The 21,835-nt window shown below is 46.4% G+C and overlaps 1 protein-coding gene and 2 long non-coding RNA genes across 11 annotated transcripts in view; 2 read left to right on the top strand and 1 right to left on the bottom strand.

Annotated features, from left to right (window-relative positions):
- The first annotated feature begins 189 nt into the window (after positions 1-189).
- LOC116796663 lies at positions 190-17,909 on the top strand. 7 transcript variants are annotated; one of them, XR_004360461.1, is made up of 4 exons: positions 190-467; positions 744-835; positions 6,405-6,619; positions 7,287-10,336. It is a non-coding gene; the product is annotated as an uncharacterized LOC116796663 (long non-coding RNA). The 7 variants fall into 7 exon arrangements; XR_004360465.1 differs by lacking the exons at positions 6,405-6,619; positions 7,287-10,336 and adding an exon at positions 17,284-17,909; XR_004360459.1 differs by lacking the exons at positions 6,405-6,619; positions 7,287-10,336 and adding an exon at positions 15,092-15,487.
- Positions 710-20,003, bottom strand: LOC116796664. The gene is made up of 4 exons (XR_004360466.1): positions 19,922-20,003; positions 7,325-7,492; positions 5,477-5,567; positions 710-921 (listed from the first exon to the last, which is right to left on the bottom strand). It is a non-coding gene; the product is annotated as an uncharacterized LOC116796664 (long non-coding RNA).
- Positions 19,815-21,835, top strand: part of NUFIP2 (nuclear FMR1 interacting protein 2) — a 23,317-nt gene continuing 21,296 nt past the window's right edge. For all 3 annotated transcript variants that reach the window (XM_032707441.1, XM_032707440.1, XM_032707439.1), the window contains exon 1: positions 19,815-20,021. In XM_032707441.1, the coding sequence (XP_032563332.1) occupies positions 19,838-20,021 (184 nt within the window). In that variant the 5' untranslated portion in view covers positions 19,815-19,837. The remainder of the gene's footprint in view (positions 20,022-21,835) is intronic.

Below are 21,835 nucleotides of genomic sequence, written 5' to 3'. Positions count from 1 at the left end.
TGTGAGGGGTAATTAGGGTGAGGAGTCACTGAGGGACAGGAGGGAACCGGCACCTGGGGGTGGTAAGGGGAGTTTTGGGGAGAGAGTTGTGGGGACCCTGAGGGGGGAAAGGGGCCTGATGGTGGTGGGCTGCTGCTGAGGCCATAGGAGCTCAGCAGGGTTGTGGGGGGACAGGAGGCATGAGGGGGAATGGGGAAACTGAGCAAAGGCGTGGGGCAGCTTGGCTGGGGGCTCTGGGAGGGAGCAGAGAGAAGGGAGGCTCAGCGATGGGGCAGATGGGGCCTGGACGTTGGTGGGGAGATGAAGTGTGAGGGCAGTGGAGAGGCCTGGGGCATGTGGGTGCTTTAGAGGGGCAGGTGTGGGAGAGTAGGGTGGTTTGGGGGCAGGTTGGCTGGGGTAAGGCTGAGTGGAGCTGCCTCTCCAGTCAGGAGCAGCTCAGCTACCAGCAGTAAGGATCCCAGGAGGTGGTAGGTGCTAACTCTTGTGCAACTGCCCTCACCGAATGGGTACATTTCAGCCTGCCCTTGGCCAAAAGGAAAAAAAAAAAAAAATCTCATGGACTGAGCACATGGCCTCCCAAGCTGTAGTCTTGGCTCTCAGTCTTGGTGTTGAACTTGGTAGGTTGTTGAGCCTTTGTGTGCTTTGGTATCTCCATCTATGAAGCAGAGATAACAGTTGGCTTCATGCAGGGATTAATTATCGCATCTTGTAGTCACGTATTTGTTTATTTGTTTTTACTATAGATTACAGCTGGAGGAATTCTAAACAGTCCACTTCTCCTTGTCTTGGTGTTTGAGCGCATTGTGCTCCCGCCTGAACAGAGGAAATCACTGAGGTCAGTCTCCCTTGTGTTTACAGTTGCTTTCCCTTTCAGAAGTATGGGGGTAAGGAATCATCAAAATAACAATTCGTACTGACATCCTGATAATAAATGAATAGAAACAGTTACACAAGACACAAACTTTGCCAAAGGTGTGTTTGTAGGGATGGCTTCCACTTTTGAATTCAGGCTTATACTGAAGGGACAGTGCACTCGGTTATAAAGTACCCTGCAAATATTCAGTTTTGAAGTGTCCCCAGTATGAAATAATCCAATTCCATAAATCCAGTATTACTGCTCCTGCTGAAATAAAACAAGCAAAACAAACTTCCTTCCTATTTTCCCCTAATCTAATAGGTATTTTGTATCATAAGGCTTTGTGTCCAGCAGGCGTTTGAGGGTGATGCTGGATACTATGTATGTAAACTTGGCATTTACCTTTAGACAAGCAGAGCTACTGGGGACTATTCAACCTGGGATGGGGGAAAGTTGAGACCAGAGATTGGCTGAAACAACTGTGGACCACACCTAGAGTTTTGTGAACTTGGCACATAGTGGTCTGACACTTTGCCTTTTGAAATCCCAATAGGAAAAGTAAGACAGATGTGGATCACTTCGAACACGTGTAGTTTAGGTATTGGGAGAAGCAAACTAAAGGTTTATCTGATTATCTCAACCTCGAAGTTGGCAGCTATGACAGGAAACTTGGTTTCATTCATCTGCCAAAGATATTTGTAGTGTATCATTTGACAAGTTAAAAGGCATTTTTGTAATGACAGAAAAATAAAACCATTCACTTTCTGAAAATACGGTTTCTGTCTTCTAAAATAAAATGGGTTTGGAGACATGCTTCTGGGGAAATTAGGGACATGCTTGAAAGGTAAATATTTGTATTTTCAAATATTAGAACAATGGTGTTTAAGGCAAAACCGCTCAGCATGGCCTGTCAGTATAAATTTGATTTTGTACTTGTTTTGTCAAATTAGTGGGTATCATTTGCTTTTGGAGGTGGGAGAACAAAATGGAGCAGTGAGGGAGTGATCCGCCCACGGGGTCATAAGGTAGAATTGAAAATTGGATTCTTCTGAATCTTGATCTTGTACTTCTTCCTGCAGACAAATTGCCTTTAAAGCTCATGAATTATGAGAGTTAGCAAGGTCTGTGGAGCTAACCCGGCAAATGCCAGCAGAGAGTCTGGGCCTCAGCTCTTTGTGTTACACACATAAAAAGATAATGAGAGCACTAGGTAAAAATCCTTAGAGTCTAACAGTGGCTGCAGAAAAATGTGAATAATGCTTTTGCATTAACAGTCAAGTATTTTACTTAAAATACTAGATCTGTATTTGGTAGGAATTCAGTGACTGCTTCAAAAACATACAGCATCGTCTGTGAACAGTTTAGAAAAAGTCCACTGAAATTCTGAAGGAACAGCCAGTGTGAAAACTACCTTGATTGTTGTCAGCTAAACTAAACAGCACATTTAGCTTTCCTAGTCTTGTGCATGAGGCATGTTCTTGCTGCCTTCTCAGATGACCATAGCAGGCACCTAGAAAGTTAGTTTAGCTTCATTTGCTAATTTCCTGATGCAAATTTAGTCCATTTAAAGAACTTTATTACGTAAAAGAGTATGTCTGTATCTGGGATTTGCACCAGTCTATCTATCAGTTAGCCATACTCAAAGTTAATTCCATCTGGAGGACGTGCCAGAACATCAATAAATAAATATTACAAATTGCCTAGCGGTTCAGCTGACAGGCAGAACTGGTTTCAACACATTGTTCCCAATGTGCTGCTGCAGAGCTGGTCCTGGGGTAGACCTGTAGGACATTCCAGCACGGACAGTGCCTTTAAGAGCATGCATCAGCACTCCATAATATTGTAGGAGAGGAAGTAGAGAACAATACTGTGTCCAAAGGAAACTGTGGCAAGAATTTATTCAAGGCACGTTGTAATTACTTGAGCTGGGAGTTGGGCCAGGACATTGGGGTTAACACCCCTACTCCTTTAGAGGTGTCATAGTTTATTTTTTTTTAATGACTTTAAGTGATGAGAAGCTTGGCTTTCTGTCTCAGCAAAATGACACCAGCTCCAGCATTGTGAACTTCTTACAGCAACACGAAGGTGCTGGTTCAGAACAAACTCAGAGCAGTGATGTGGCCTAGTACAGTAATCATTGTTTTATAAATACTTGCAGTAGATAAGAAAGATAAGAGTGTGATTAGGGCACGGTTTCAGCTGTGGTAATCACAGCCATGCCTTCCTCAGCCTTCTGTCCACATGCTGCTTGAATCTGGCCATTTCTGAGCAAAGGATTTTAAACTTTAGAATAAGTCACAGAACTTGAAGCAAAGAAATTTGTTTATTAATTATAGAGCAGTTATGAACAGCATTTGTCAATGCTTTTTTTTTTAGGAAATTTGTCATCAGACAAGCAGAATGTAATTTAGCCAAATTAGGGAGTTCTTTTAATTCTTTCTTGGCACTGAGATTTTTTAAAAAGTATTCTGTGTGTGTATGATGTGCAGGTTTAGAAACTAACTTTCAGGTTGTTGTCTGCTTACAAAGAAGAGAAGCACTCGTGTGCTTTAGTGTGTGAGCAGTTGTGCAATGCACAAGTGAGGAATTGTTCTCCTTTTACTGGCTCGTGAAACCTGCCATCATTCCTGTAGTGCAGTTTGGGCCATTATTATGGGTTATGAGGTTATACAGGAAAAACATGTTCTAGATGGTCAAAATAAACGAGGTAGAGTCTTCTAGATCGTTGTAATCTGGTTTTGTATCAATGAAGTAAACACTTGGGTACATCCACTGGGATGAAGATATCATGTCAGGCAGTGTCCCTCTGACAGTTTGTGTTGTAATGACAAAAATGAAGCAATACTGATGTTATTACGTAACTGCTTTTGTATTGTATGACAACAATAACACCACTTTGCTCTTCTCTTACCTTTTATTAGAGGAACGAACATGCTCCTTGCTGGGCAATTCTGATTGACCCATGAGTCAAGTGGTTTTAGGTATTAAGAAGTGGGAAAATGGTGGCACAAGAAGTACATGCAAGGGTCATATGGATAATCAGTTTCGGAGACATAAACAAAATCTCAGCCTTCTGACTGTCCCACTCTACCCTCTGGGCAACCAGGCAGAAGTGGAAAAGTGGCTTGCAGTGTGACTCAATAGCTTTTCCTTCCTCAGCCACTGCCATGCTGGGCAATTACAAATAAATGCCAGTAGGTCATTTCCACTTGAGTCAAACAGGTTTCCAAGGGACTCTAGGTAGGATGTCTCCTGCTGGTGAAGGCTCTTCGATGAATCTTTGCAATGGTTTTGGCTTTGAAATATTTGCACAATTTCAGGACTAACTGCTTTTCCAGGCCATGACAAATGAGTATAAGGAGGGTCTATTCAGGTGCCTCGAATCTTTTCCCAACAGCAGGGCTGAAGGGGGTTTTACTCTGGCATTGGTTCAGAATGCCTGGAATGGGCACAGTGATCAGTATTGTGGAGGCCTTGACCTTGAAGAATGGCTGATGGAAAGAAGTAGCACAGGAAAGGCTTGTGCCTTGGCTCTGGTCCTTGGATGGATGGGTAAGAAGAGGCCTTTGGCAGAGAAGGGTGAAAGGTGACTAATAATGTGAAACTGGGAGGAAACTCATTATCAATTATGCAATCTGCTGGTGGCTTTCTTTCTCTGAGAGAAGACACATTTTGTTAGTTGTCCACTGGCAATTGCTGCTCATGCTGTTTTCTGAACAGAATTCTAAAGCACTTATTTCTCTGCTTGACTTAGGAAGCTTAATTTAGCTTTGCAGCAATGAAAATACAACAGCACCTCATTTCTTTGTTGTCTGTCTGCAGAATTTCTTTTAGATTTACTTTGCCTCTTCCCTTTATTATTGGTTCTTTCTCTGACTGTTCAGTAGTTCAGCCAAGATTATGTAACTTTTTTCTGCTGTCATGCACTCAGTCCCCCTATCTCACTTGTTCCATGTTTTTCTGTGTCCTTGCCACACTTCCAAAGCTTCCACGGAGAATTTTCCTGTGGCAGATCAGGAAATGGTCTGGTCTAATCCTTCTCCACAGGTTTCCCCCCACAGCAGAGCCAGCAGAAGAGAGTTTGCTCTCTGCCTGACCCTGCTGGGTTAGGGCTGGATGTCTTAGCTCAGACCCAAGCCTAACAGTGCTGTGACTGCACTGGCCTTTGTCCTAGACTGGCTGGTGTATGGATGTGTACCTACACCTGCTCTCCTGGTACAGGGATGTAGCTTCTGGAAGAGCAGTTTGCTGGAGATGATGACTGGAACTGCTGGAGCAAGAGCAGGTGGAACTTAGATTCTGTATTAGCATGGTGGCTTTTCCAGTGATCTGCAATGAACATTGTTGACCCCATCTGGATCTTGATCTCCTGTTTTATAGGTTTTATAGCTAAAGCAACATTTTACATTATTGTAAACATGCTCCCAGGAACTGATTCTTATTATAATCTGTAAAATAGTTGTGAAAATGCGGCCTTGCTCTTCAGCAATTCTGCAGTCACCTATCTCCAAGACATTGTATTTCACCCTTGAATAAGATCCTAGACCAGAAAAAGGGTTAGACTGCATACAGATTAACAAATCTGTTGCTAGTATCTCTGGCTACTGCAGCATGACTCACCCATCAGTGCTTGTCAGTGTCTGGCGTGACCTCATTGAAAGCTTCAACATCTCATATGTGAAGGCAGGTTGTAAAATCCAGTGTGGGAATCCTAAATAGGTGGAGAATGAAGTTCTGAGAGTGTGATAATGCATACATCATGAACATCCCCCTAGAAATCAATTATGCCCTCACCAAAAATATTCTTACAGATTTCTGAGGTTCTCTTGATGCTAAACTTGCCTTACCTTGCTTCTACTAAAAAAATACCTGTAACTCAAGACAGCAGTAGAAATTAATGCTGGTGGGAAAATTTAAGAGTGGATGGGACAGGTCAGGAAGAATACACTGTCGTTTGCAAGGGCAAGAAAGAGCTGATGGTTCTTTTTTTATTTATCAGTTTCTACAGGTTTTGCTCTTTCTTTTCCTCCTGTGTCATTATGGGGGGGCTTCTGGTATGGTGTTTGAGGGAGACAGGTGAACAATGAGCAACAGGGGCTGTAATAAAGGGAGTGTATGAGCAAATTAGTTTGTGATATATGTGGCTTAGATATGTAGTGTGATGATGAGAGAAAAAGTGGGAGGCAACAGGAGTTTAGAAATCAGATGGTTCTCTTCAGCTGGTGCTTGCTGAGTAAACATGAAGCTTGTGCTCAGTGCCTGTACCTCCTTCCCCTGGGTTGTCACACACTAGCAGATACAAGCAATGCTGCTCATTCTAAACTGAGCCAGCTGCTGGCAGTTTAATTGCAGAGCCCACATCTAGAAACAGAAGCTCTTGTCTTCTCACCTGCTACTGAGGGAACTTTTAGTCTCTAAAATCACAAGACTGGCCTTGTCCCACAGGTATCTGCTGCCACTTAAATGCCTGGCTGAAAGTGAAGTCCCTGGCTGCTGGTCTGGTTGCTGTCCTTAGGATATGTGAATGTCTGTTCCTGTTTTGCTGTAGGTGATTTCTGTATGTGGCAAGTTGTCTGTGTCAGCCTGGCAGCTTTGTCCATAAGCAGCAGTGGTTATTGTCTCTTGGTTTCCCAACCCCACTGTCCTCAAAGCTGCAGCTCTTCACTGGTTCCACAGACCTGCTTTGTCACAAAGTATCAGTAACTTTGCAGAAGTCACTGCACCCTCTGCTGTGGATCAACCCTGGCACCTCTCTGAATGTAGGTATGTACCTCCTGCAGACCTGCTTTTCTGTCCAAACTCTTACCTGGCAAATTTGTTCTCTTACCTTTTGCCTTAGGTAGATGATATTATGACTTCTGCATTCCTTAATATTTTTTTTCTTGAGACTGGGAACATGGATTATTATTTTTTTGGGGGGGGGGGGAAAGAGGGCAAAGATCTGGTTTTATGTTCATTTTGTGTTCTGGTTCTTCTTTAAAGGTGTAGAAGGTCATAGAATCGAGGCATGCATGTGATTTGTAAGGAGAAAATAGGCAACCTTATGCCTTTTCATCCATGATTCCTTACCATGGAGATCAGCCAGATACTATTTGCTTGGCTGTTTCATGAATCCAGGGTGAAATAAGTTGATGGCTCTGCCCGGTTTCTAGTACACTGTGCACATACACTCAAAATACATCTAGTTCTAGAATTAACATCTCTGATGTTCTTTGCACAGAGACCAAGGCCTAGATGATGTTTTGAGACTGAGCATGCCTTCCCTGGATGATCTGATGGATGTGCATCATGATATACTTGGGTGAAAGAGATGGAAGCCCCAAGTGCTGCCCATGCTCCATTCAGCTGTGGGGGCGTTGGCTTAAACGATTGATCCACTATTTGAAGCCCTATTTACATTTACATCCTTGATTTACATCTTGAATTTTAGTATCTTGGCAGACCTGTCTTTCACATACTAAGGCATACCTCGGGTTCGAGTAGAATCCTGCTCTTACGTCAAGCTCAAACCTCATCGCTGCTCCCTGCGTTCAGCTGGAAAGGGACGGACACCATTTATGACTGAATATCCTGAGTCACCGATTCCCAGCTGGCGTGTGCGCTGCAGTTCCGTCTCTTCCTTTCCGACTGCACTCCCTAGAGGAGATCGGGAACAATTGCAGTTGTCAGCTCCAGCGTGGTGTGTGCGCTTGTCAGGAACCACACAATTGGTGGACGACCCCTGACTACGTCTATGGGGTGAGCTGCCTGTGATTTGTTACTGTAAGCCTGATGTTTCCATACTGGAAAATAGAACAGGTGTAGGCATATTAAAATAAATCAGTTTCTTTATATTTACTAGTAAAATATCTACATTGTGGAGATGGTGATAGAATGTCTTCATTAAATAATTGGTGAAGACCGGTGATTCCAGTAATGCTCTCACAGTAAGATAAATTGTGTGAAAGTGGATGAAAACTAAGAATCTAGAGAGGTGATGAAAGGTGAAGTAGTTACTCCCTACACTGGCAAAGCTCTGCTAGCAGGGTCCACCATGCAGGAGCCAACAGGTTATTTGTCAGCCACTCTTGTCGTGCTGTGTTTGTTATCGTGCTTGTGCAGTGTCCCAAAGAAAGGCTGCTGAAGCTCAGTGGGGAAATAATGCAACATGTTGCTTTGTTATTTGGTCTGACCAAAACATTTTCACCATGTAATGCTTGATGCTAGTGTTGTTTGTGGCTCTGGGGGAAGCTGAAACACAAAGCACTTCATTGAGCTTTTTGATCCAACAGGTCTTGACATATTGCTGCTGGACACGTCTCTGTGTCTGATCTGAACTGCGACAGTTCCATTCTGTCCTGCTAAAATAACAACATATTAAACAATACTTTCTGTCCATGCTGTTTCCACCTATTGACTAAAAAGTTAAATTCTTACTAAGCTAGTTTTAATTTTCATGTCATAAAATATTAGTTAATGGTCAGCTGATTTCCCTGGCATGAAGACTGTAAAGTATATAACACAGATTAATGCTTGCCTGGGACCAAATGAGTTGAAGCAGCTCCTTCTGCTGAAACACGGAGATGAAATACAGTGAAATATAGAGATGCTCTGCAAACCAAATCTTCGTTTACAACAGGTCACCAGTGTTTGCCTGGGACGGTCCATCCTGTTAGCAGGCACTGATCCTGCTATGGAGGAGATATGTGGCTTGTGCTGACTCACGAAAGCAGGTGCAAGTTGCATCAGTGAAATAAGAAGTGTCTCACCTTAGAAGCAGGATGTAGGTTTTGGTGTAAGAACTGTTAAAGAACCACCTTTAGAAGAAAGCTGGAGGAGAAAATATATGAGAGACTCTGAAGCCTAACTTGATGAAATTCTGATTCTTCTTGTTGCATCAGAGGCTTGTTCCAAATGAAATAGGTGCACAGCTGTTAATACCACTGCCTGAAGGGTCTTGGGAAAACATGCACTGTAGCTGAAGACAGCAGTAGTCCTAAGGGGACTTTTCTGGGGTGGGTTGGCTGACAGCTGCTAAAAAACTTTCATACTTGTTCCTCCTTTATAGATCTGACTCATCTGTCCTAAATACAGCAGTTTCAGTATTTTCTTTTCTCTCCTATCATTTACCTTGTATTTCATATCCTCCAAGCTTCTTTTTGTGTCTCTGGGCTTAATTCTGTTAAATCCAGTTGCTTTGGCTTCTACTCTGCCTGTGCTTTGCACCTGCTACAGAACCCCAGCAAACTTGGCAACCAACCCTTGGGCACTCCAGAGAAAACAACTGTCTAGACCAGGCACCTTCTGCCCAATGCCCTGGATGTACCCCAGAGCTCCCAGGCATTACTCTGTATTCAGAACAATGTGTTGCTATGCAAATGGTTCCTTTCTGCTCTTCCTTTTACTTCCACAGAGATATGTGCACCGGACTTCTCAGCAGGCACTCGACTAATGTTTATTGATCTTTTACAAAGTTCTGATGCAAAGGAAGATTGATAAAATCTTGCCCGGTGTTTTTGTGAACTCATAATTGCACCTGCCTCCTCCTAGGGAGTGAGGCAAATGGGAGTGAGGGAACCAACAGAATAAACAGCACCTTCTGCAGAGGCCTTAAAAGAGCCTCTAGTATCCAGCAGAATTCAGGAAGGTGTATTACTCTTTCCTAAAAGGAGAAATCAAATCTTGGTGTGAAGAGTCCTATGGCATGAGCAGGGCAGAGAAGCCTTAATGCAAAGTCACAAGCCATTCCAGTTAAAGCCCCTGTTGCCCTAGGCAAACACAGAGCCTGTCAGCGTCCTGCAGCTTTCATACAGAGATGTGACCAAAATAGCTTCACAACTTTACAATGTGGCTAAAAATAGCTTGCAGGTCAGCTTTTTTCTCAAAGGTAGTGGTGACAATAGGGAGAGAGCACTCTTGCTGCTGTTCAGTGCAGGTAGAACTGGGGTAAACAAAGCAGGGACAGCAGCAGTTTAATTAGCTAAGTAGCCTTGAGGAAAGAGAGAGGAGGGGTAAGAAAGGACTAAGGAGGTGCAGTGGAGAGATGGACTAAAGTGTTAAAGGTGTGGTTAGACCCGCTGCCACTGGCCAAGTTAGTGTGATTATACACAAACAACTTCTCCCTGGGTTTTGTTTCCATGATGTTTAAGAGTTATCAGTCTGTTCCTGTCTCCTTGTGGCCTGTGTCAGGATGTGTCACTGGACTGGCTGGCCAGCCAGCACAGCGTGTTTCTTGCTCCTCATTTCCAGACAGTGAACACAGCCCATGACATCACCTCTGGCCAGTGGCAGATCAGAGGCCAGGCCATGGCAATGTCAAGTGTGTTTTGCTGTAGCCATTCAGCCAGAGAGTTGATCTTTTACAGTGCAATTTGCATGTGGAGAAATCTGGACGGCCCTTCATTCTAGGGGGATTTCAGTATTTGTTCTTGGGCCAAAAATAGACTGTTTTTGTGGGGCTGAACTGTCTGTTTTTGTAGAGCATTAAATTTTACCAAAGGAGCAAAGCTGTTCGTCATGATCCTCAGAGTTTTAGTCTCTGCTGTGTATACTAAGTCTGGCCATGGAGATGAGTCTCAGCCAAGTCTGGGAGTTAAGTGCCTGATTTGGAACGTTGCAGGAATCTAATGTAGGTTATGTGAGGTTTGCCATGCCTGCAGCCCCTGTGCTGCTGAGGTAAGTGTACTGCAGCAGGCTGTGCTAGTGAGAATTTCCTTTGTGCTGCAGGTTTCATGCCCAGTGCTTTTATGGTGCTGAAAGAGGGGAAGGAGGCAACAAGAATGTGAAAAATCAAGGCCAGGTCATTACTGTCAGGTGAGGACAGAGTCCTGTAGCCAGTCAGATGTGACAGAACACACTTGCTGATGCTGCTACCAGGAAGCTTGAGAGAAATGTGGCTGAGTGAGAGCAGTGCGCATGTGCCTTTGGAGAAAGGAGGCTATCTGTGAGCTCTTGCAATGCTTTTCTCTGCCCAGCAACATCATTGCTTCTATTCCTTGCGTTCTGCTTAAGCAGCTGTTCTGCTTTTATGATCCAATCTATTCTTCATACAGGGCCATCTTCACACTGAGCACCTTCACTGTCATAGCAGTTACCGGAGAAGAAGGACTGACACAACCTCAGGTTTGCTTTGAGGGCAAGAGCACCATAGTTACTGTTCTCTTAAACTAGCATGAGAGCCTTGTAGGGCCAGCCTCTGTCCCCACCTGTGTAAAATGGCTCCTGTTGCCTCAGAAGAGGGAGACTTCAGGCAAATGCATCTACATATTGACAACTATAGAATTATGCACATGATCAGCTTGCTAAGGATTTCATTTGATGTGCAGCTGAAAATCAGCTGCCAATAAAAAAGGAAGCTCTGCATCCCTACTTGTGTGCTTCTAGTGCATTTAGAAGCCACAGGCCATGTTGATTGCACACTGCAGTTAGAATAGCTTATAGGTAAAATCAACTCAATACCACCACCATGACCATTTAGCACAGTCATTTCTGAGCACTGCAATACAGCTCTCACCACTGCCTGCTCCTTCCCTTCAGTGAGAGCTGCTCTCTGGTCTGCCCTGCCCAGCTTGTAAATGTAGCTCATCACCCTCTGCTTCGTTGCAAATGAGCTGCGTAGGTAAGGGGAGGAGGAGGAGGAGGCAATCCCACTGCAACCTACCCATCCCAGCCAGTCATAAATGCTCGTGCTCCTTAGGCTTTCTGAAGGTATTTGCCACGTGAACCGTGTGCCTATAAAACTTTGCTGTTTCCTTAAATGCTCTGCCTTTTGCAACAGGAGGTCATTTCCCAGTGGGGAAAAACAGGCTGTTGATGTGGTAGGCGCTCAGCTTGTAGTTTGGATAAAATCCAGGGCCGATTAGTTTGGGTGCAGCACTGTGCTAACACGGGTAGAATGCACCCAGACTGGCTCCCGTCGGGACAGTGCCGCTCTCCCCGCACTGCTGTCCACGGCCCCTGGTTCAGTGTGAGCACCAGTCCCGTCCCTACCTGCACTGACATGCCCACAGGGAACCAGAATTTGCACCCAGTGCTGCTTGCCCGTGTCTTTATCGGTGTCAGCCCTCCCAAAGCAAATAGTGATTTGCCTGTCTGCACTGACTCAGCTGTGCAGTAAGTCCATAGCTAAGGAACTGCCTTCCATAGAAGATACTGAGGTATTTTAGAGGAACTTCACTCTGTCCCAGGAAGTGCACTGAAGTGAGCAGTGCTGCAGTGGGCAAGAAAACCTACCCAGGAGCCATTAATCTCTCAACATCTGTAGCCCTGTGGTTGTAAGCACTGGGGGTTTTCTTCCCCTGTCTGCAATTAATAGCTAGCAACTGGGAATTCAAAGGAATCTGGGATATCTTTAGGAAGCAAGTACCTACTCTTTGCCTTCTCTCAGGAAGCAAGGTCCTTCATTACAGCATGTTGTGGCAAGGGGCTTGCAGATAAGGAAGAAGGGCAGGAAACCTTCTGGGCTTTGCTTCTTTAGCAACTCTAAATATTTTCCATAGTCTTAGCACTGTGAGTCAGCATTTCTAGAGCCTTGACTTGTTTATAGCAGCAATCAGTGAGATGGTACAAGGTAGGTGGGGTGTGTGTGTCTAAAAGGAGAAACCCTTTGCCCAGGCACAAATGGGGAAGGTACCAACTGTACTTCCAAGATGTGACTAATGGGAAGCAAAGGACTGAACAGTAACTGCAGTGGAGCCATTTGCAGGGTAAGGAGTTTCCTAGTGTGAGTAAGGGAATAGGTACTTTGCAAAGCTGTATATTTCGTATTGTCATAGTAAGGACACTGCAAATATTTGTGATGATCAGAATAGTGGGGTAAAGGTAACACTTCCTGTCTGCAGTGGTTATGGATTCATTTTGCACTGGCCTGGCCAGATGGGCTGTGGGGCAGGAAGACCCCCAAAAGCTTACAGGTTACAGACCAAACACTGAGATTTCCATTCAGAGCCTATACCTGCACTGGAATAAGGAACATCAGTCATGGGATATCTTCTGTCACCACATTCTTCCCTATGCCTGTCTGGTCAGCCTGACTGGATTTCATGGCAAAGGGAGGTGACACCAAAACCAGTACATGTTTTAGATCTTCAATGTCACTTCTGCAAAGGTATTTATTTTGAAAATTCTAGTTTCCATAGCAATGTAGTGCTGTTCTCTCTCATCTTTCTCCTATTACTCCAGTCTTAGCAGCCATTAGATAAATTATCAGAGAGGCAAACCTTAGCATTTTTTTATCTTAAGTGATTTTATATATGTTGGTTCCTTAGTGAATCAGAGGCATTTAGTCAGGGATTGACTCATATCCTTTCCTGGGGCTGACATGAGGTCTGTTGCAGTGCAAAGATGATAATGAAGAATGAATATTCTTAATTAGACTTGGTGAATGAATTCCTAGGCTACTTCCCTGTAGAGTGGGGGGTCTTATATCTAGAATTCTGGTTCAATTCTAGATGAGTTGTTTATGTTATGTCTTTAGATTTTACTTGTGTTTTGCTATAGCTTCATTAGGACATCATGTTTTTGTTTCATACATGTAGTAAATAAATTCTTTTGTAAGGGTTGCACTGCTGTTCAGCTGCTGTTCTCCACCCCAGAGGTGACTTTTGGACACAGCTCCCCTTCCTGTTGTTAGCAGAGCCAGAGCTCATGGCTCCTTCCTTCATTCATTTCAATATCAAGATAAAAGAAGCAGTTAAGAAAATAAGGCAAGATCTTTTTTATTGGTGGTTTGGCTTGTTTGTTTGTGTTGTTGGTTTTTTTCTTCTTGTTTTGTTTTGTTTCCTGCTGCATCTTGTCTTTCCTGGTCAAGGAACTACTAGTCTTGCCAAAATAGTTATGCAGGTTGGAATGTAAAAATCCCAGACTTAACCCTGCAGCAGTGATGGCATGCAAAAAGCAAAGATGTGGAGATGACTTATTCTGATGGTGTAGTTTGCCTTTTAAGGAGATGGTTTAGTGAGTTCTTTTGCCTATATGAACTGTATCTCCACCTGGGGAGCTATGCCAGAATAGCTGTTCCACAAACCCTTTGCTGCAAACAATAGCCTTTGTCCTGGAATTCAGTCCTCATGAGTAGGTAAGCAGTGAAGTACAGAAACTGTGTGGGAGAACGAGAGTGGCACTGTGGACCAGATTCCAAGATAAGGAAGTAGGGCTAAAGACGGGGCGAGGATTAGCCTTTGACTTCTGCACTGTCGTCACTCAGTAACAAAAATACCTGAATTATATAAATTGGAGCACAGATCCAGTAATTTGAGGGTGCAGGAACTCCTCTGTGGAATGTAGATGTTAGCAGGCATCTGCTGCACAGTGCCCATTGCTTGCTGTGCCAGTGAGTCCTGGTCTCCGGTGCCTCATGTTTTCCTCCCTAACTAAAGCCATCAGCTGTATCATTTGTATTCAGCACATGAGTTCTTCGGAGGAGATGGTTTTAGAGAAGTAACTTCTTCCCCTTGCTTCTGTTCGAGCTCCCCAGGTGCTGGATACCTGGCAGAAATAGCCTTTTAAATCTCATGAGGTAGAGGCTCACTTGTGCTCCAAAGAATAGCAAGCCTTCCAAAATCTCTATTTTAGTTGTCAAATATTTACTTTCAGCTGAATTATGCTCATTCATTGAGAAAACCAATAACACTTTGCTCTTCACAATGTGGCCTATCAGTGAATCCCATATATATTTTATGCAAAGCATTTAAAGGTGGTTGCTTATCTTTTCATTTACTTTTTTTTTTCCCCTTTGTGTTCTTGTGTTCCTATGTTTTGAGATAAGGTTAACAAAAGTTCTCCCAACTGTTATCTCTAGGCTATGAATTCTCTAATACCTTCACTGTGGACTTTCTGATTCACTCCCTTAGAGGTGAATGGTCACAGTCTTTTTAAATTTCCTTTAGACAAGGGCTCTTCTCAATCCCTAATCTTGGAGTCAACCATCATTGCCCTGTGTCACACAATGAAACAGCAATCGCAGTAATAACTCAAATAATAACCCCTCCAGATTTTGGTTGTCAGTGCTGGGTATTGTTAGGTTGGAGACCCTGAGTGCAAACAAGCAATGGAGCCCCCACGTGCCAGATGCAGACGTACCCAACACACATTTAAAAACTAATAATTAAAAAAAAATCCCTGTTTCAAAATAACTGCTTGGTATCCAAATGGAATGAGAATGAAATGTGACTAGCGGCCTTGTGACTGTTGTGTTGTATAACAAGATAAAAAGTGCTTGGGATTTGTGGATTGAGCTTTTTCTCATTTGTCTCCTAGAGGTCAAAGTCTACTGCAAGCAGTGACGGATACAATCCCCCGTGTAAGTCAGGCTGGACTGCCTGTGCCTCAGGTCCTAACTGCAGGGTGGTTTGTGCAAGAGCATTTTTGGAAGGTGTTTGTGAAGATTTCTCTGTGTCCCTATGATGGTCCTAGGGAACAGGAGGAGATCCAGAACTGTCTGAAAGGCCAGAGCCAGGATGCTTTGCAATCCCAGAGAAGTAACGATGAGAGATTTGGCTGAGGCCATCCTGCTAGCCTGCCTCCCGTGCTGCTTCTCATATGTGTCCAAGAAGCTGCCTCCACTTTATACAATTGCACTCTAGTAAACAATTTTTCATGCAGATATGGGCAGCAGATGTTACTCATGCCTGTGTGAACACTTCAATGTCTTTACAACAGGGATGATCCTCAGATCCGGTGCTGTTAAACAATGGATGTACCCACCAGAAGTCCCACTGGTAACAGCCATTCCATTACAGCTTGCTCAAAACCCTTTGAAGGATGGTCACGCCATCCCTCTTCAGGCACTCGAGGGGATTGACTCACAAATATGAAAATATGAGCAAAATAAAATTAGATGGCTTAAGTGGCTGCAACCCCAGCTGTGCCCCACTGCCCGATTCCCAGAAGGTCATCCCTGCAGCCAGGCTGACTGTGGAAGGCAACTCCTGAGCTGCTGTACTGACAGCCCATTCTTAAGGGCATTAATATTTGTCTGGCTCCTCTGTGAAACAGTTCAGGAAGCCTAACCAGAATAAAAATGTGCACCTTTTCATCTGAAGAATTGTCTTTTAGTTAATTTCTCAAATGGGCTCCGAGGAGCAGCAGTGCTGCTGTGAGGGCAGGGCAGAGGGAGAGAGATGACCTTCCCTTTTGGGTGCAGCCATTACGTCAGTTTTGCTGCCTCACAAAACTATGCCCTACAGTTATTTTTGGTGCTGGACTGCCTTAATTTTCTGGAGAGTGAGTGAAGGATTAACATAGTGTGCTTATGGCATTTGGAAACTAAGTTTTTAGGAAAAAAAAATCATAATTCAGCATGTGCTCAGGTGCAAATGCTTAAATTGTTAGGGATCGGAAAGACGGATGTCCATGGTATCCATTCCTACAATTCAGTTAGGGGTTAAATCCTTTTTAATTTTTCTGGCTTTGCTGCTTTTTAAGACCTCTAACCCAATGTCTACTATCAGGCTGCCTCCAGAGAGAGAAGCCTTTAAAGAGACCAGCTTTGTACCTATAAATAATGTACACGGCAGAGTACAAAAATGGAGCCAAGGAGAGGCTCCTCCTTACCTGACCGTGGTTGCGACAGCTCAGTGAGGATGGCTGTGGTCAGGCAGGAGGCTGCAAGGAGCACACTCACCCCATCATCCATCTTGACTAAACTGCTGCTGAGATCTGAGATTTCCAACACTTGAATACTCACTGGTAAATCACGACTGCATTGTACTGAAGTACATAAGATTTCAGGGGCCAAACGTGGCAAGGTTTTGAACAGCGTGGTTATAATCCTACTTGGAACTAAAGGTCTGCTTGAGCGCTTTGTTAGGTTGGATGTGTTGGAATATGGAGAATTTCGCAAGTCTGAACCCTTTCTATAAATGAAAACACTGTGGCAAAAAAATGTAAATAAATGCCATACATACTTTGTATAAGAGCCCTTCCCAATATCTATAAATATGGTAATTTTGATGTTTCCCAAGTTTGAGTTTTAAACAGGGGACAGACACGAGACTTTGTCTGTTACAAAGACAGCATTTTTCTTATCCTGGATTAGTTTTATAGTTTCAGTTTCCACTTACCTGAAAACACTTAGTGGAAATTAAATGTAGCATCTTAAAGAGAATTGCCTTTGAAAGGAAATTATTTGTTCTTTAAAAATCACTTCAATAGCTTCTCAGTTTAACTGGATTTTAATATGAACACAAAACTCATCCCCGGTCAGACTCTCCAGGAAAATTTTCTTATGATTCCTGTAGCAGTTGTTTCATTCCTTGCTGCCTTAATTTTGCAGCTTTAAATGGCAGGTTCTCTCCAAAGCCATCCACTTCAAAGCTTCATAAAATAGAGCTTTAAATAAATTACTGAGCTAGAAATTATACTGGCTGTGCCCAGCTTTGTGCCTGGATGTGGGAATACTTGGCACTGGGTGTGGAATTCCAAGGAAAATTACCTCTTTCCTTTGCCAGCTTGCCAAAGAGCAGTCAGAAGGAAAACTGCTGCAGCTGGGAAGACACGGAAATCTCCGGTTTCCCTTTTCCAGAGAACACAGCCTGGACAACTGCTGAATATTAACGCGCAGTGTAACCGGTGCAACGCTGGGCTAATGCTGGGATTAACACAAAGTACAGCCTCTGGAGGGGACATGTCCCAGCGTGGCAGGGAGGAGACACCAGGCCACAGGGCAGCAGTGCCTGCTGGAACTGCTCATACCTTTAAAATGCATCGCTGTGGATGCCATGTGGAGTTAGTGGGAAGTGGGGAAGGTGTGGGATACCTGTGCTTTGTGAGCCAGGTGTGCTTCTGAGGGTAGAGGACTCCAAGCTGTATTTAGATTTTTTTAATCTGTTTATGCAAGCTTCAGATAATATAATACTGACAACATGACACTTCTAAGCAGTGAAATAGTTTGTCTTTCACAAAGAGACGACCCATCTCCCTCTGTATTCAGATTTCTGGTCTGTGTGTGTGCAGAGCTGACTTGTCCATAATTGTTTGCTTTCTTCAGTCTTTTGAAGTTTAAATCTTAAAGCCAGTTCCTTATATTAAAAATAAATTCTTCCAAGCCACCAATAAAATGTCAACTGTGATTAAAGCCTGACTCCTCATTTTAAGACTTGTCTCCTAAGAACTGTGAGGTCACTCCATGAGTCAGCATTTGAAAGGACCGTTATTCCTGAGAACATGGATAAAGCACAAAGTTCATGGTTGCTTGCTTAAATGGTTTCATCGTGTTTTAAACTGCTTTGCATTGTGCTGAAAGAAATGCAAACTGCAGGAATGGTTTGGCACAGAACTTGTGATATTTCAGGCACCTCAAGTCTTGAAAAAACCTCCCTGTATTAATGTAGAACTTGGTATTTCTAGTAGGAAAAGCTTTACCTCCTATGTAGTAAAGAGGAAAGTGGAAGGGGAAGCTGTGTTTGAGGCATAAACTTTCAACTGTGTGCTGTTGAAATAAAACTTGGGAACTGTAAAATCTCTGGGCAAGGGCTCTGTCCTTTGTACAGTGCCAAAGGCTGACAGGGCTTTCTAGACACAGGAACTTTATTAATTTTGTTTATTAAAATACTGAAAAATACAGCAGAGCATTAAGCTGCAAGGACAACCCTGACAAGCGAGTCAATACTATTTTGAAGATTATGTGTGCAGCCTGCTTATTCTTTTTGTGTATGTTAATTATAACAGTCTTTAATTACATGATCAGATTTTGTCACTTTTCCTCCCTGTTTGCTGCAGTGCACACTGTCACGAGTATTTGGAGGTAATTAATCACAGCAGAGCAGCGAATAACTTGGAGCAGAATTCTGCCTCCAACTTCAGCCTGTGTCGATCTCGGGTCTCCCCATCCTCTCTGTCTTTTTCTGTGTTCCTAATTAACTCCTGCCTCAGTTCCTCGCTGCTCTGCATTCAAACCATGTTTGTTTTGAAACCGTTTGTTTCGAAATCATGCTGTCTGTGCAGAATTGGGCCTTGGTATTTGAGCAGGGAACCTGGAGCAGCAGTTGAAGGGGAAAGTCTTGCTGGCCTTTCCCTCCTACAGTGGAGCCTGGTCAGAGCAGGGGCAGAAGTTCAGGTCATTTAGCTGGATAATTCAGGTCATTTAGCGGGGGTAATCAGAGATTTGAAATGGTATAAGATCTGTTGAAAATGAGATCTCCTCTTTCCATTCTCGGGCTTCCCCAACAACCTGTGTTTTTTTGTTAAGCATCACTTAAACCTCCGGTGCTTCTCGGAAGCGGGCAGGAGCGTCTGTTGTAGCGACCTTTCCCTCTTAGGGTGGGTGCCGAGCACGCCCGGGGAGCGGCGGGTCCGCCCGGGCGGCTGCGGGTGGAGCCCTGGAGCCGGGCGGGCTCCTGCTGCTGCGGGAGCGCTGCAGCTCAGCCCGGCGGCGTTCCGGGGCGCTGCTGCTGCCGCTCCGGCTCTCCGCGGCTGGGAGCCCGGCAGCTCACGGTGTTCACATCCCTGCCCAGATCCCCTCCGCGTGGCCCTGGCTGGGGCTGTTCCAACCTCCCCCGCCTGCCTCGGGGCGCGGTTCACCCGCTCCTTGGCGGTAAAACGCGGCTTTGCTGCCTCCCGGGCCGTCCTCCTCCCGGTGACCCCGCGGTGAAACCCCCCTGGGGCCGCACGGCGCTCATGGAACACCGGGGGGCGCGGGGGTGGCCCAGCGGCGAGGGACAGAGGCATCTCCGCCACGGGCCCTCGCTCCGGCTTGGCCGCGCTTGCACGGGGAGGGGGCGAAGCGCGGCCGCCTCGAAGCAACCCCATCCCTGACAGCCTCACCTGCCGCGGCCCCGGGCGGGGGGCGGCCGGGCCGGGCGGGCCCGCGCTGGCCGGGCCGGCTCTCCCTCGGCCGCGGCGCGGCGGGGCGGGGCGGGGGGCGGTCGCGGCGGCGCCGCTCGCTGATTGCAGGGCGGGCGCTGCCAGTCCGCCGCCTCCCCCGCGCCAGCCGCGTCCCCGCGCCGGAGCCGCACGGCCCAGCAGCGAGCGCCCAGCCCGGCCCGGCCCCGCCAGCCGCCCCCCATGGAGGAGCAGCCCCACCACCACCATCACCACCACCATTACTACTACTACGGGCACCACCACCACCACCCGCAGAGCGCCTACCTGCCGCCGCCCGACGGCCGAGCCCAGCCCAAGCCGCCGCTCCGCCACGAGCACAAGCACGGCGGCCCGCAGCACACGGAGGCGCCGAAGCGGAGACCAGGTCGGGGCGGGCGGCGGGACGGGGCCTGTGACCTTCGCGGGGCGGCGGCGGGGCCCCCCCTTCCCCTCCTCCTCCGCCGCCGCCGCCTCCCCCGGCCCGGCTCGAAGCTTCTCCGCCGCGCTGGGGCCGCTTCCTGTCCGCCATGTTGGGGCTGCGGGAGCCGCGGGCCCGCCGGCTCCGCCGCCCGCCGGCACGTGGGGCCGGGCCGCTGCCCCCGCCGCGCCGGGGCCGGGGCCGCGGGGGGCGCGGGGGGCGGGCAAGCGATTGATGAGCGCCAAGATCAATGAGTCACATCGGGCGGAGCGGCCCGGCCCGGCCCGGCCCCGCCGGTGGCGGCGGGAGGCGGTGAGGCCCAGCCCGGCCCAGCCCAGGGCCCTCGGCCGCCTTCTCCTCGCCGGGTCTGGGGCTGCGGTGCCCGGGCCGGGCCGAGCCCCGCGGGCCGGGCGGCAGCGCCGCAGAGGCGGTGGCCGGGCACTGGGCCGGGGGGGCCGCTCCCGGGCAGGGCCGGAGTCCCCGCTGCGCTCCTGGGGGCCTCCCCGGCTCCCCGTTTTGGGGGCTTGTGTGGGGTCAGAGCCAGTGCGTGGTCACCAGCCCGGCAGGAATACCGCGTGCATTTATCTTTTTTTTTTTTTTTTTTCCTCCCCTTGAAATTCCCTTTTACGTAACGAGGCGGGAGGTGGGAGGGGGCCTGGCAGCAGCGGAGCGGGGTCGGCGGTGCCCCGTGTGCTGCCCGGGCAGACAGGGAGGGACCTGATCCGGCACACGCTAAAATAAGTTACTGAGCAAAAATAAGTTGAGTAGTCATTTCACTGTTTGCAGCGTGCCCAGGGTTTTAATATGCGCTTAGGCTGGCACCCCTCCCTTCCCGGCTCCGAAATGGTTTGTGAGGTTGCTAAATTCTCTTCACCTGTTCGTCTTATTATCCTGTGGTTTTTTTTTCCTCTCCCCTAAATTTTGGTTGCTGCACCTCAGTGTCCAGGCAAGGGCCAGCTGTGCCAAATGTTGATTTGGAGAAAACTCAGGCAGCTGAGCTGTGAATACTTGAGAATTGGAACTAGAAACTGCTGACACACTGACTTACTGAAATGGATTTTGTTCTTCATTTTATTCTTTTGCTCCTCATCTGCAATGGTCTTATGACCACTCTTATTGTTTTGTTTCATTAACAAGTGGTGTCAGAAGTCTTGAGTCATACAAGGTCAGCTGTAACACGCTGCTCTTGAGAAGGCTTCCTCTCCATGTTATTCTGAAACGCTTAATTTTTAGTTATTGGCTCAGCTGAGAATCCCACCCTACCAGTTCTCTCTGAGATGAAGTATTTATGGTTAATTTTTTTTAACAGCATATTAGAAAGTTATAGTGGAAGTTGTGGTGGTTGCAGATACTTGCACGTAGTAAAATCCTTTTTGATCCCCCTTGGCAAACTTAGTTGTGGAATTTCTGTAAAGATTCCTACAAGGATTCTTGTGTTCCAGGCTCGCAGAGAGCTTGAGCAGTTACATCTGCCAGACATCTGAGGCTCCAGGATGTGAGAGTAACAATGATTTTCAGTTATAGCAGTTAATTTCAGCAACATCAGCAACAACAAAAACATTCTTTTTCAAGCTGGAGTCTTGCCTGCTCCTGTTGTTGAGGGACTCCCTTGCTGTGCTGACTCCGTGCCACCGTGGCTGCAGATGGAGCCTTAGGTGGGTCAGTGGTTGCAGAAGATGTGAGGCTTTCCAGCCTCGGGAAGGAGGACGGATGAGTCAGAGGAGGAGCGGGTGCAGTAGGAGGGATCCCTCTGCTCAGTCCACAGCTGGACTGGATTTGTT

The sequence above is a fragment of the Chiroxiphia lanceolata genome, chromosome 20 (assembly GCF_009829145.1).
Source record: "Chiroxiphia lanceolata isolate bChiLan1 chromosome 20, bChiLan1.pri, whole genome shotgun sequence".
NCBI lineage: Eukaryota > Metazoa > Chordata > Aves > Passeriformes > Pipridae > Chiroxiphia > Chiroxiphia lanceolata.
Note: the sequence above shows the minus strand (reverse complement) of the source record. Positions and strands in the feature narration are given on the sequence as shown.